Consider the following 15447-nt stretch of genomic DNA (forward strand, 5'->3'; position numbering starts at 1 on the left):
CTGAAGGAATCAATTTACTCTATTTTTGAAATACAGTAAATCCAATGGTCATATATTCTTAAAAGACTGATGTGATTTCAGTATTGAATAATAAAAATTACAGGAAGAAGTCAGAGTAAAGGTGGAGAAAACATATATAAGAGGAGCATGTTTCTATCAGTTCTCCCTGGCATCCGCTTATAGAGGCCTGCAGAGCCAAGATTCAAACCGGAGAACTACTTGCTGTGAGGTAACAGTGGTATCCAACACACCTAACAACCCCCTATAAGTCACAATCTGTTGATTTTTTTATTTTTTATTTTTAACACAGATGCTCCTTTATACACAGTTATACCTGGAGCATATGTACTCCATCTAAGGATCTACTTGAGAGGGCAGCAGAGCCTGGAGCGAATAAAAGTTATTGCTATCGTTTCAAAGTGTTGAATAAATAAAATTAAAATTTTTCAGAAAAGTTTTATAAAATCATTTTTATCCTTAGCCTGTTTTTTGTTTTTTTTCCCCAAAACATAAACACCTGTCTAACTAAAAAGGGGTTATCTTTAAAAATTCAGGTCATTCAGAGGTTAAAACTACAGGTTTAAAGCTTCTTCCTACTAGGTAACGCTGAGGGTTTTGGAGGATGAGCATCAAACGGATGTCGTATGGAAACCTTCGCTCAGCTGTGGGAGTTTGTTATGTGATTGTGTTGTACTTGCTCTCAGTCACCGTTATTTTGCATTTTCCAATGTAGAGAAAACACTTTGCTCAGTTTGCTGAGAAACAGTGCTTGTATGCCAGAATAACTTCTACAATGCTAGTGTTAGTTCAGAAAGTCGCTCTACTGTCACCTTCTTTTTGTCCTTCAAAATTAAAATAGTATTTGTTTTCTATAAAAAACAAACACAAAAATAATATCTTAACATGGCTTTAGCTTCTCAAAAAGGTGATTAGATATGTTTAGTACTGTTATAATTATTTCAGAGGTTTTTCTATGTGTCCCCTATACCTTACATTAATTCTGCGATTTCCAAAACGCTGGTAAAATTTGTACATTCTGTGGCAGACAGAGGTTGAAAGCTCCAAAGAATAATACATACTTTAGCTATATATATTCTGACTTCCTGTTATCAGCTGAAAGTCTTGCTCTTTCTGTCCCTTGCACCCTAAATTTACTACAAAATTTTTCTTGACATGTCATAGAAAATAGTTTCCATTTTAAAACCCCTCACTGATACTGTGCAACAATTCAATCATTCATTACCAAATTACACACTTTCGAGTCTTGTCAACAACCCCACTAAAAATATTTTATTTTTCAGAGGATGCTATTACTATTATATTTTTTTGTAGCATTTCCTCTTTACTTGAGATCACAAATTGTTTTCTGTTAATTCATTTTAGCTACTAATGCTAGGTGTAGTTCTGGTCTCATGCTTTTTGTGGTGCAGTAGAGCTGGGTGTTTAAGCGGAAGCCTTATATGATGAACCCTGAATAGTTTCATGTTTTCATGCTCTTTCTTAGCAATTATCATCTATTTTAAATGATCTTAGGTACAACTGGAGCAAAAATAACATGTATCATTTTTACTAGGGGAAAAAAGTCTGGCCCAGCTCTGCCAAAAATACCCCCCAAAGACTACACAAACAAGATATCATTATCGCAGGACATGTGAAACTGGCTGGCCCTCAATGCTCAATCCAAGAAATAGACAAATGCAAATGAATTTAGCCCATAAATTGAGGAGCACTGTTTACAGATTGAACAGTAGCAATGCTGTACTGTTCCAAATATAAACTGGAAGGGGCCACCAAAGATTTCCCAGATGGACCAGAACAATGACTAAGGATGTCTCATGTAGCTGTTCCATGGAATAATAATTATTACAAGTATGAGCGTCAATATTTGGCTGATGGTTCATCATGGTGAAGCAGTGTCTGTGGTTATTTTCTTCTGTCAAACAGTCACTGACAGCTCTATAATTTACCAGTTTGTTTTCAGTCACTTGAAAGTAAAATTTACAATTGATGCTTTTATCCCACTTAGGATTGTGAAATGTATGTCTTCAGTAGTATGTGAGAAAATGGATGGTCTTAAAAGAAATGGGGATGGAGAAAAATTTCAAATGCCTCTCAGAAAGGTATTCTAATATTTTATTCCTACAATATGCCACAAAGTAGTTTATAGAGTGAAAAGGAATGGTGAGTGTACAGTCCCCCTCCGGTATTGCTGACCACCTGGTTAGGCAGGTGGTCACAGTCTTACAAACTGTGGTCTTTTAGTCAGGTAGCCATTGATCCAGTCAATTGTTGAGGCCCCCACCTATGTCTTCTGGAGTTTCTGTCAAATCAGCCAATTGGCTGATTGAGTTAAATACACTTGAAAAAACAGAACATACTCATAGTGCTGCCTGCTTTATCCAGTGGGTTTGCTGAAGAAGTATGATTAGCATCTTCAACTCAAACTCCATGTCGATAAGCAAACTGCAGGGGGTCCTTACGTGAGCTTGTTTCCTCACTCGTGGGCCAAAGAGCTGCTCTGCACAGGTGTGCAGGACTCTGGCCCTGACACTATCTGATACCATCTGCAGCATCTCCTGATTTGGTTGGAGACAAACTTGTAGAAAAAGAAGTCCATGACTAAGGTGGAAGATGAAACGTCTGGCGTGTGACAGGAAAGTTGTGGGTCAAAGGACGGTGGGATGTTGGTTTTCCTGGGAACAAGACAGAATGAATCTGAGCTTGTTCCAGAACTGAAGCTGTTGGGGAATGTGCTCACTTCATTTGCTGTGTTCAGATTCCCATCTGTCTGATCCTATTTTTGCTTGAAGCCTGTAATCTTCTTCATCCCTGACCAACCACCTGATATCGTTCCCTTGTAGTTTGTTCTTTTGGTTCTTCCTGCAATTCTCTTTGCTGTCTCCAATTTTGACTTTGAGCTGTTTCTGTATTCTCCTCAATAATTCCCTCTATCCCTCCTTGAAGACTCTTTCTTTCTTGTTTAACAGTTCCTTCAGAACTCAGGTGATCCAGGGTTTAGCACAGAGGTGTCTCGTTGTTTTGGTGGGGAACTTCTTGTGGGGATCCACAAGAAGTTTATATAGTTGGTGTTATGACCGTCTGTTTCACGACGAAAATGGAAAACCATGCCACAAAGAAATCTTTATTAAAGATCAGTTATAAGGTAAATAAAAACTACAATGGAGTGGTGTAATGAAGGTCTTCATTACTTGGCTGTACAACACTTAAAATGTATGTTGAATGATAAAAGAAATGCATGTTGAATGATAAAAGAAACGGATACAAACAGATTGAGGTATTTTATTGATTGTGTGTTTTTATGCAGTGGCATCTCAGCTGGAACTGATGGTGTCCTGTTAAAGTACATCAAACAAAGGGATAATATAAGTATTGTGATTGAAATGCACTGAAATGTTTGAAGGCTTTGTGTGGGTGTGGCTTACCTCTGTCTCTTCCTCTGCAGGGTGTTCAGGCTAAAAGATTCCCCAGGGGCCTGAGCACCTTTTAAAGGTTCCAGAAGAGACCAAAGCAGATGGAAGAGGGGGAGCAATAGAGCTATGCACTTTATAAATTTAATGTTGGATTTATATTTTTCGATAGAGATGTGTTTTTAGAGATGCTTAAAATGAGTAGCATTTGGTAATGTATATTATTCTGAAGATTTTGCCATTTTTGTCAAAGTTTGTTTGTGTGTATGTATTTTTGTTTTACCCTGTTTCTTGGTGGGTTTCTTGGTGGAACAGCCAGGGACTATAAAAGGCTGCAAGTACATTGGTTGTTGCTGCTGAGACCCTTGGATGTTGTAAGCAGGGTTGTTTGTCTGTTAAATGTTGGTGAATAAACACCCAATGGGATTGACCGTTTCTCTGCCTCAAGTCTCCTACTTCCTCCAGCCTCTAAGGGCCATTCTAACAAGTAGGAATGCTAGAATTGGTGGTGTAATGCAAATACATGTATTTGAGTGTTGGGATGCAAAAATAAACTCAAATGTGCATGAGGAGGAGATGAGGCCCAGCAACAGAGCAGAATACCATGCATCATGCTCTGGTAGAGCAGAGAGAGAGCCTAGAGAGAAAATGGAAGGAGGATATGGAATGAGGTTCTGATCCATAGCACAATAAACTGAACAAGGAGGAAATAAAAAGGGTAGGCACACAGCCCAGCCCACAAGGCTTAGGACCGTAGGAGTCAGTTACACACTCAGTCATGGTATTGATGTCCTCTTCATGTGGGCAAGGAGAAGTCCAGTCTCGGGCTTTTTCAGCTTCTTCAGACCACTTTCTCACTCTTCTTTTCTTCACAGGTTGTCTCTGAACATTTGTTCATATTGCGAGCATAGAAAAACAAGACTGTGATCTGATTTTCCCAGAGGAGCTTTTGCGATGGAGATCTGTGAATCCTTGACATTTGCTTAAAAGAAAGGCTCTTGTTTTCTCTGGTGGAGCAGCTGACAAATTGTTGGAAACATTAGTAGAATAGCAGAGAGTGAGGCCTGGTTAAAATCTTCTGGCTTCAACTTCATTTCAGCTTTTGCAATGTTAATTAGCTGATCCTTGTAACCCATTTTGTTGCTATGATTAGAAATCATCCAAACAAATGAGCAAAGTAAAAAAAAAAAAATAATAAATAAATAAATATATATATATATATATATATATATATATATATATATATATATTTGCAACAGTCCACCCATTTGAACAGGATGTAAACCCAGAGAGAATAATGGTCAAAAAAAAAAAAATTCTTCTTAGAAACACAGAAATCAAAGCTTTAAAGAAGAAAAAAATCGGAATGTAAGTAACAGATCAATGCTAGCATGCAGCCACCCCGAGAGACACAATTCTAAAATAGAATTGAATCAGACATAAATCACGGCCTTTAACCAGGTTGTGGAGTTTTAGTAGAGATCATAAGAGCTTGATTGTTCAGTCCACATGTGTTTTGTGGGTTTGGTAAAAACTTATGACCTTGTCCTTGCTGCAGAATTCTTGGTTCCTGGATTGGCTTTATGAGCTACCTAGTCTCTGGATCATCATGTTGTTTTGCATTCTGTGCTTAAATCAAGTTACTTTACAGAGCAGAATATTTGTGCTAATTAAACCCATCTTCTTTAGGCTGTTGATCCACAAAAATGAACTTCAGGTGCTCTATTCTTCACTTGAACTTACTGCCCTTCTATTACAACTCTGTCTGCTAATTAGATTGAATTTCAGCAAGACTCTTTCACAGATTTACATGTTTTAATAATACCGCAATGTAAATGGAGTGAGCTGATAACTAAGTGGCAGAGAAGAATTAGCAAAGTTAACATTTTAAGCTGATAATGGTTTTGCAACTGCAATAATTTATAAATACCCAATGGCCCTTACAAAATTGAGATAATCTGTAAAGTAAGATTGTTTATTATGCACAAGACAAAAGAACAGTCTGTTGATTATAAAAGTACCTAAAATCATCTACGAAAGGCAACGTTATTAAAATCATCCCCGTTCTTAGTCAAACAAGGTTTATTTTTACACTCCCCATGATTATCTGTATCTTATTGGAACTCAGGTTTGCACACGTTGATTAATCTCTCAATTCATTCCATGTGTGTAGAAAGCAAAATTTAATTATAGGACTATATAAGAGAGCATTAAGCAAACACCCTGAAAAATTACATTTTTATATCATAATCATATATTTCTTTCATGTTTGTGGTACCCCTACTCTTTCCCTGCACCCATGATCCCCCACATGGCTCAAGGCTATCTGTGAATATGACTTCTTAAGGCTTTCTTTGTGCCACTCTTTCATAAGACCTAGATTTGTTGAGTGAACAGATACTAGTTGTATAGTTGACAGTCTCTCCCCTAAGCTTTTCTGATTTGTGCTGTCCTTGCGTGGCCTGTGAGTTTAGGTGGACGACCCTGTCTTGGGAGGTGTGCAGCTGTGCAGTTCTCCATTTTAATATGATGGATTGAATGGAGTACTATGAGATATCTTAAACCTTGGATATTATTTTATAACCAAACCTTTCTTTAAACATGTCCCCAGCTTTATGTCTACCCTGTCTGCTGTGCATCTTGGTCTCCATGATGCTGTTTATCTACTCATGTCCTCACAGAAACTTCTGAGGCCTTCAAAGACCTGCAGTATTTACAATACACAGAGATTAAATTTCACAAAGCTGGACTCTGTTTACCCTAACGGTAATTTCTGAAGACATTTGATTTCACAAACGTTTTTAGGTAGAAGTACCATACTTAAGGGGGAATATTCTGACTTTTATTTGTAAACAGTTTGAAAACCATGCATCATCTCCAGCTTCATTGCCTTCCAACAAGAAGGCTCTGGGTTCAAGTCCGGGTCTTTCTGCGCTGTGCATGTATGGGTTGCCTCTGAGTTCTCTGGTTTCCTTCCACAGTCCAAAGCCATGACTACTGTGTTAAGTGGTCTCTGTAAATTGCTATTAGGTGTGTGGTTGTTTGTCCTATGTGTCTCTGTGTTGGCCTGAGATGGACTGGTGATTTGTCCATCATTTGTCCGCCTTTCTCCCAATGACTGAGTGAGCTATAGACAATGAATGGATGGGTGTATCTTCTCCTATACAATTATGCAGTACTTTGTGTTGGTCTATCAGAGAATAGTAAAATACATGGAAGTTTGTGTTTTCCAACATGACAAAATTTGAAGAAAAAAGTATGAACACATTTTCAATTAACTTTACTAAAGGGATGACAAGGTATGCTGTCAAGTTAAAAGAAGAGTCAACACTATTTTCACACATATGTTTTTATTTGTCAAACTGAAAGAGTTTGTTTGAAGCAACATTTTTTTTTTATTTTACTGTACAGTCTCTCCCCCCTATGCAGGCTTAAACCTAACCAGTGTTCAAACTGCTTACTTTTCTAGATGTAGACATAGGAGGTAAGAAACAATTTGTGAACAGATGACACAGAAATACAAAGACAGCATGGCTTCTCACTTTGCTTCCATTTTGTTCATGTTAAATGAAGTTTTACAATGTGCAAGACAAACTGACAAGAGGTGTAAAGTAAAAAGGAGTTACACTGCAGATATATATGAAGAAAGATTGTGTGGTGTGGACATCTTTGTTATACTGTACTGTTTTCATCTGTACATCATGCAAACGTCCTGAAAACTTTGTAGCAGCCCTGCTCCATCATACATGCTGAAAGTAAAAGCCAGTAACAAAGATTGATCAGTCCAGATTTTGGCCACGACAGTTATTTGGCAATAAAGCATTTATGGGTCACAATTTAAATAGCCAAAAAAAAAAAAAAAATTGTGAGACACAATTAATGCATTTATTCTCTGCTCACAAACCTACAGAGTGGCAGTCAATGGTTCACACTAAGCACAGTTTTCACACAATGACAATCTACAGCAAAAGGCGTTCAGTGTAACTTACACAAGTCAATTGTTCAAAGTCATTCCTTTTCATATCTGCGACATTACAGAGTAGAAGGGTATCACATAAGTGTCTTATATACTGCGTATGCTCAGATCAGCTCCACTTTTCCAACTTATTACAAACCTTACTGGTAGATTGTTTTACTTAAAAAAATTTCCCGGTACAAAACCACACTACGTAAATTTTATTGAAATTTTGCACATGTGCTCTTGACTATTTTAGGACAGGCTTAAGTAGGAAAATGTTTGAAGTCAATTTTAACTTGCAGGTTTTCAGATGAAATAATGTAAACAACTGTGGTCATTAGAGGAAAAACATGCAGTCAAATTATTTGGCTGTTTAGAGAACTTTTGAGAGCCGACGAACTGTAAATGAAATCATATGTGGCACATGTCTGAATGTAGCACTCAATAAATTTGGCAGACCAAATTTTAACCACAGAATAGCCTACAAAGCTTAGTTTGTTTACCAAAACAGAAAAATCGACTTTATGCAGGAAAAATCTGTATACATGTAAAAGAAACAATGACACTGTTTCTTAACTTGCCGGATATTTTGTCACATAATATAAAATGGTGTCTATGCCTGTCAAAAAGTAGAGAAATGAAGACCATTTTCTGAAACATCAAGCTCTGTCCAATCTCAGAAGTACATTATATGTTTTCCATATAACGAGTCTCCATTTTGTACAGTGTATGCGTATTGGGATAAAGGTTGTGAAATTTAAGTTCTGATGGTGCAGAGTAATTTAATTCTGCTGTGATGTACCATCACAATTTTCTTATTGATTTTTTCCTATTTTTGAATGAAATGTCATTACTTTATACAAAATCTATGAGTACCTCTAATTGCCCAGCCAGCATGCCTAGGTGGGCCCCATGTGGGGCAAAGGAGGGGTCCCATATGGGTTTGTCCGCGGGTTCCACGATGGCCCCACATGGGTTTGCCCATGTAGGACCACAGCCCACATGGGCCCTACATGGGCCCTAAATGGACAAACCCATGTGGGCCACCACCATATAGGGCCCATGTGGGCTGTGGCCCTACATGGGCAAACCCATGTGGGGCCATCATGGAACCCGCGGACAAACCCATATGGGACCCATATGGCCTGCCCTCCTTTTCCCCACATGGGGCCCACCTAGGCATGCTGGCAGGGTTGGTCAAATAATTGTTAGCTTAATTAATAAAAACGGGTCCGACCCAATGCTGAGAGAGCCTCTATGTTACTCAGTCTGCAAAGGTAAGTGAATCTTTGTTGGTGCAGACTGAATTTCTACACAACGTAGTATGAAAATAAGTAGTAACTGCAGCAATTTAGGATTTAGGACCTTTGTGTGGTATGTATGCTGCCTGGTCCTTTGTGAAAACCATGACAGCCTTTCTTAGTTGGGGATCTCGTCGCCTATTCCACAGTATGTATATGTGGAAAAGTGATGCTGTAATAATGTTGTTTAACCCAAAGCAGTGCATCTCTGGTGAAATGCAAAATAGTGCAACAAAGTTATAAGGTTTTGACGCAACTGGTGTTATCGCACATCTGTAATGCCTATGCAATTATTTTATGTAGTTTTGTGTCCTGCAAGTATTACTTTACATAAAAGTACAGTTTTTAACACAAAACATTAATACTTAGGTACCCTGCAATAAACACTAGAGTTCTCTACTGTTGGTATAGCCCATCATCAATGTTCGAGCAAATTACACACTTTTATTAACACAGTCTGCATTTGTTTTCTTTTGAAAATTGGCAAATTAATATTTTGTTTATTATAAGACATAAAAAACTTTACTATTTGATGTATGTACATTATGCTGATGACATCAGTAATTTCTTTCTTTCCCTCATCTGCTATTTTCTGTGTACAATAAATTTATAGTATGCTTAGCTGGCCAAACATTATTCAAGTGGTTATATATGTGGGAGTATTGTGAATGATATCTATCCTGAGCTTTTGAATCAATTCATCTTAGATCTCCAAGACAACATGAGGACGGTACAACATATTTCATAAATCTGACAATAGAGTAGAAAAAAGGAATGAGCACAGAAGATACCGTTTTAGAAAAAGACCAGCTACAATCAGAAATAGGGAGCAACAAATCAGATAAATAAATAAAGCCCCTAAGCTTCAGTGTCAGTGCTGCAGTAAAACTCTTTAACTGCAGTGTTTGCTTGTTGTCTCACAAAGCACAAATTTTTATAAGTGTAAAGTAATGTGTCAGAACTATTTAAAAATGCACATAAAAATAGGTCCCTAATTCAAAGCTATTTGCTTTCAGGACTGGAGGTTTTTCATGATTTGTTGTAATATACATTTATAATTCACGTACCATGCAGTTTCTTAATCTTTTACATATAATACAAGTGTGTTAATAATATTGTGATGAATGTTTTCCTTTGAGGGTATTCATGGCTTGAAGGGGGGTTCAATTATGAAATTAAAAACATGTTTTGTTATATTTTCTTCCTTGGACAGTTTAGTCATGATACAGAGTCGGTTAATAATGTCCCATGAAGCACGAGAGACAGTTTTAACGTCTTTGTTAAAAAGTGACACTGTACAATAGCTTCCACAGTAAAACCACAGTGAGACCCCATTCTGACCCCTAACCCTGACCCAAATATCTTACATAAGTTCATTCCAAACAGGATGGCAATTCTTGAGAGGAATAAAAAGACAAAGATCACGCTTTTAAGTAGGAAACTGAAACAGTGAACCAGGAGGCAGGTTTGAAATCATTGTACAAAAGAACTAACAAGACCCCCACCACCACTTAGATGCTTATTCCTTGAAAAAAAAAATAATAATAATTGGAAATTAATTTCTTTTTACAGGTTGAACAGTTTATTTTTGAGCAACTGCTTGACAGATTCCAGTATTCCAAAGAAGAGGGGGATGATGGACAGACAGATGGAGAACGGAGAGACATCACTCTTGCTCTGTGCATCCCAGTATTTCTACACGCAAAGTGATCCTGCCGTACCACGACCAGGGAAGGATCCGCACAAACCGAGCGTAGACTGGGGGATCTATCACGTTCTTTCTGTGTGTGTCGTTGTCGAAGTTCCCCTGGAATACCTGAAAGAGAGGCAACATGGGGTTAGATTTTTTTCAACATTACTGTAATACACACAAGTAATGTACTGTTCAGTGTGTGCACTTAATGTATACATATACATATATATATATATATTTTTTAATTACCACAAATCACTATGTTGAATCTGTATGCATTAGTACACAGTTGTAATTACAACATAATTACAACTAATTCAGTTGTAATTGTTTTTCAATAATATTTAAATTTACTGAGATGCACCTATACGTTTTAATGACATTTTAATGTGCCAACCATATTCGTATTATCTCTGTGCAACACATCTTATTCCTCATCCATGTCATGCAAACCTTCTTTATATAATCCCTTTCTAAATTTTATGAATATTCCCTTTAATACATCTTTTAAAAAAATAATTTAAGGTTTGACCATCGTAATACATATTCACCACACAGGGACACAAGCTCTCTGGTGTATTATTAAAAGGTTCAATGTGTGCTTAATGACAGCAGCATTAGAAATAAATGCATCTGCAGGGGGTGCTTCATTCAAGGATCTGATAATGTCAATTTAACACTTATTATTATGCCTGTGTAATTGGGATGTAATGGGATTCAGTCTGGTGTGGAATAGAAAAGCAGTGGGATAAATCCAAACAGGTGCTGAAAACTGGGATTTACATATTTTGACTTCATTTTAGACTAATTCCCTTTCAAATATTCATAAGAGCATGAGAAATTTGGCAGAACAGTGATTCAAATTTTGTGTGTTTAGAGTGAATAATCATAAAGTGTGGAGCATATTTTGCACTTCAACAGTTCAAATAAAAAAAAGACAAATAAGAGAGAGAAAAAAAATCTAATTAAAGCTGTCAAAAGATTTGTGGATGAGTTCTAGTGGATTATAGCCTGGGAGAAAATATCTAAATTCCCTCAGGCTCACCATAAACACTTGTAAAAATTAAAAGACGGGATACAGTCTTTTGGGAATTTAGTGAAACTTAAAGTATACATTTCTGCAAAGATTTGTCAACACAGCTGGTTCAGCAGTTGCCAGAAGGTTGCATTTTGTATTACTTAAAATACTTATCTGAAACGATTAGCTTTCTGCTGATCTAAAATGCTAATGAAAGTTCAATGGAGAGTTCAATTTTAACATCTTTTCTCCAGCTCACTATTAAATCCAAAATCTATTTTTAAATTACTATTTACTCTTTTTTTTAAAAAAAAAGCTGTGAATATAGTTGTTATTTCGCTCACATATCAGATTCACTGGTGGCTGTGAACACAGGGGCCAGTGGCTGCATAGGACTGGAACTGACTCCTGTTACGGCCCCTGTACTAAAGAGATTATACTAAATCAGTTTCTTATGATATTTACTGGCACAGAAACTGTAATTATTTGCTCCCCTGGAACAATTAAATGTTTTATCGTCACAGTTTTCCTTCAACAATGAATACAAAACTAAGGTGTTGCACTTTTAGCTTTAGCCGTGTTGAGGCAGGTTCACAGTTTTTATCTGCTAGATCAGAGCTCTGCAACTTTCAGCTCTGGAGCTGCAAGTGTAACTTAATATATGAAACGTTTAAACATTGCAATGTATTTTTTTTTTTTTTTTCTATGCCCTCCTGAAAAAACACTGGTGCCACCCGGAGACTGCCTCCCGAATAAATTTGGCTTCTCTAAAAGCAAACTAAGAGGCTGCAGAACAAGCTCCCAATTTTTGTCTTTGATGCAAAAACCCATTAGGTTTCTGGGTTTTAGTGGGCCTAAAACCCAAAGATTTTAGGGCCACTATATTCTTGAAATATCTTCATAAATAGACTGTAATATGAAAGATAGTTTCGCTGTGAAACACTTTTATTGACTCTTTAGTTGTGGATTCTTTGGAAGTAGGTGACATGATGTAACTGTCAAGATTTTAAAGGCTTTTACTTTCAAATGAGTGTGTAAGTTTCTGTTGTTTTGGTCTGAGAAACATTGTAAACAACACACAGCTTCATAAATGTTATTGCTTTTAAGCTTTCAACAACTTTAGGTCACTTTTCTCGCATACTTTTCATCATAATCTTTCTGCCGTGTCAAATTCAGCTCATCAGATTATTTATATCCAAGCAAGAACACATTATCACAATCTGCTCTCTTGTTTCTTCCTCTATCCCTTATGCAGGTGCTCTTATGCTTTGCTGTTTGTTTAGATGCTAAGCATGCAGATAATTATGCATTGTGACATTCTGCGCAAATATAGCTACATACATTTTAATTTCCCTTGTATTTTACCAATGTTTTTTTCAAATGTAACTAAAAAGGTATACTCCATATAAATGACGTAACTTCCACTGAGTTTCAATGTTGTGACCCTTGTTAACAGAATAAAATCATCAACTTCTGGCTCGTCATATTCTCTTGTGCTCCCGGATTCAATGATTCCATGTGTGGGAATAAAAGCCACACAGAGATGACAGTCAATGCTCCACGTCATACATTTTCAGAGTTTATTCTAACATTTAAAAGTATAAAATCACATTGACAACACAGACACTCCAAACACATTAAAACAGACATTCATTTACCTGAGACAAATAGAAAAGAAGAAGAAAGAAAGAAAGAAAGAAAAGCAAAGACATCTTTGGAGAGTTGCAAGAGCAAATCTGATTTGTTACTCCTGTGTACAAACTTTTATAGTAAAGGCATATTATTGTCTTCAATTTATTGAAATAAGGCGTATCTTTGTTCATCCAACCAGGAGCTGTCTCGAACCCCTTAAAAGTTAGAAACTCCCTACAATTTGTTTTCAAGATCAAACATTAGTTGTCACCTTTATCTAAACAAAGTGGAAGTGAAGCTTCTCCTCCACTGGCCTGGACTCCTGCTGTTTTATGACTTTTCACAGATCAGTGTGAAAGCTGGAACTTCTCCTGATTGTTTCCCACACAGACAAAGGGCAGTTCAAAAGGTCTTAGCAAACAGTCTGCTGTAACTACAGGTAACATAAAGGTCAATAGGGCAGAATAAGTTATTAATCTGAAAACTATAATGAGGCTATTTCAATTAAGACATGTTAAGTTTTAAAACTAGCATATTTTAAATTTATTTTCTTAACACCCTTCATAAACTATTTGCATTAAGTCTATTCCCCCCCCCCAAAAAAAAAAAATGGGATTAGATTTTAGGTATAAATACAGCAAACTGTCCACAAATACAAGGTGAACTTTAAGACTGCTCTTTTCTGAACAACTACGTAAATTTACTGCATTTATTTCCACCCAAAACAACCAAGTAAGAGCTGAGTCATTACTGGCCTAGGAAAGGTCTCCAATGCCTAGAAGCCCATATGATAGCACCCTGACCTAATTAGTGTCGATTGAACTGGACCTGGTCCATTTTGAAAAGAAGCGGGGCTTAAAAGAGCTCTCAATATCCCATAGAGCGTGACATTTACTATGACAGTCTTTGATTAATCATCAGATCTAATGAAACGTCATACTCTCACTATAAGAAATGGCACATATTTAAGAGGACCTGCCCTGTATAACCTAGTTAAGGCTTGATGTAGCATACTTACATTAAGTCTGTTTAATAGTATGAAAACATATGCACAATATTTGCACTGATAATTCATATTATGATAAGCAAAGGTATGTTTTTTTCAAAGTCTTTGATGGTGTAAGGTGTAAAATGAGTCGCATGGAGCATCGCCATGACTGTAAGGTGACATCTCTGGGATATCAAAGCACAGAATGAAGGGCCTGACAGCAATAAAACCTGCAGATCCTTGAAATATGACAAGGTCCTTTCCTAGACTGTCTGGAGACGTGCACAGTTTCAGAAGCAATGTCTTTAAAATAGATTCTCTCCAGACAGATATGTGAAAAATGACGACACAAAGATAATGAGAACAGAAGTGAGGGACATAAAGACAGTTATAAACAATAGCAAATTAGAAAGTATTTTGTTGTTTTGTCGACAAATTTAGGGAAAATATTTAATAGAATAAGTCTGGTTCTCTTAAAACCAGACCCGATATTTAGATTACTGGAATAAAGTGAATCTTCTAACATGAACCATCTACCAGTGTATTCTGATGTTTTTAGAGGACAGCACTACAGGGAGGCAGTTTATCAATACATGGACATGGTTTGCCACATTAATCATAATCATTGCAATCAGCAGTCAGGTCTAATGATGCTGTAATCAGTGTATGAATAAGCATTTTGGTATTTCAAAAGTGACAAGCAAAGATTACAATAATGACCATGTCTGTAGGAAGGCAGCACAAGGAAATTAGGCGACACAAGGAAACTGATAATGTAAAAAAAAAAATAAAAAATCAAATCTATAACTGTGTATAATAAACATAGTTACTCATTGAGTTTGGAAAGGCAAGACACTTAGCACACTTAAAGAACAAAATAAATTACTTTATGTGGCATGCAGCCAGAAAGTTTGAATAAAAAATATGTCTCATCCTTTTTCATTGTTTGGAGCTGAAATTGATATTGAAATATACATATGAATAATTCAACCCATGCACAACTACTTTTGTGGAAAAGGAATGTTTTAGTACATCCACAATAGTTTGAGTTTTTTTCATGAATAAATCCAAAATGGCAAATTGTATTACAGACATTTAGGTATTTCTTATTACAGTTTGAGAACGTATAATTAACAACATATAATCAAATTACGATAACAGTTTACAGTATGGGGAATACCTAACCAAACTACTCCTACTAGTTAAAAGGTTATTTCTGTACCTGTCTGTATCTAATGCTTTATGTAAAAAAATAAAATAAAATAAAAAATAGCTTGATTAGCACTGAAGATGAAAATTTGGCTAAAGAATTCAGATTGGTGTGGCGTTTAATCTTTTGCATATAAAAGATGCCACCTTCAATAACTCAAGTTCAGGTTAGCTTAAGACAGAGGGGGGGGGGGGGGGCCCCGGGCCTTTGGGGGGGGGG

At 36.7% G+C, this 15447-nt stretch overlaps 1 protein-coding gene across 1 annotated transcript in view; it reads right to left on the bottom strand.

The window, feature by feature from the left end:
* Window positions 1–8995: 8995 nt before the first annotated feature.
* LOC106935680 (EGF-like repeat and discoidin I-like domain-containing protein 3) overlaps window positions 8996–15447 on the bottom strand; it is a gene marked incomplete at its 5' end in the record, with an annotated part of 63707 nt that continues 57255 nt past the window's right edge. The window contains one exon of the mRNA XM_015016257.1: window positions 8996–10503. Within this exon, the coding sequence (XP_014871743.1) occupies window positions 10354–10503 (150 nt within the window). The remainder of the gene's footprint in view (window positions 10504–15447) is intronic.

Source organism: Poecilia latipinna, unplaced genomic scaffold, assembly GCF_001443285.1.
Source record: "Poecilia latipinna isolate Pla-1442-1.1 unplaced genomic scaffold, P_latipinna-1.0 Scaffold2000, whole genome shotgun sequence".
Lineage (NCBI taxonomy): Eukaryota > Metazoa > Chordata > Actinopteri > Cyprinodontiformes > Poeciliidae > Poecilia > Poecilia latipinna.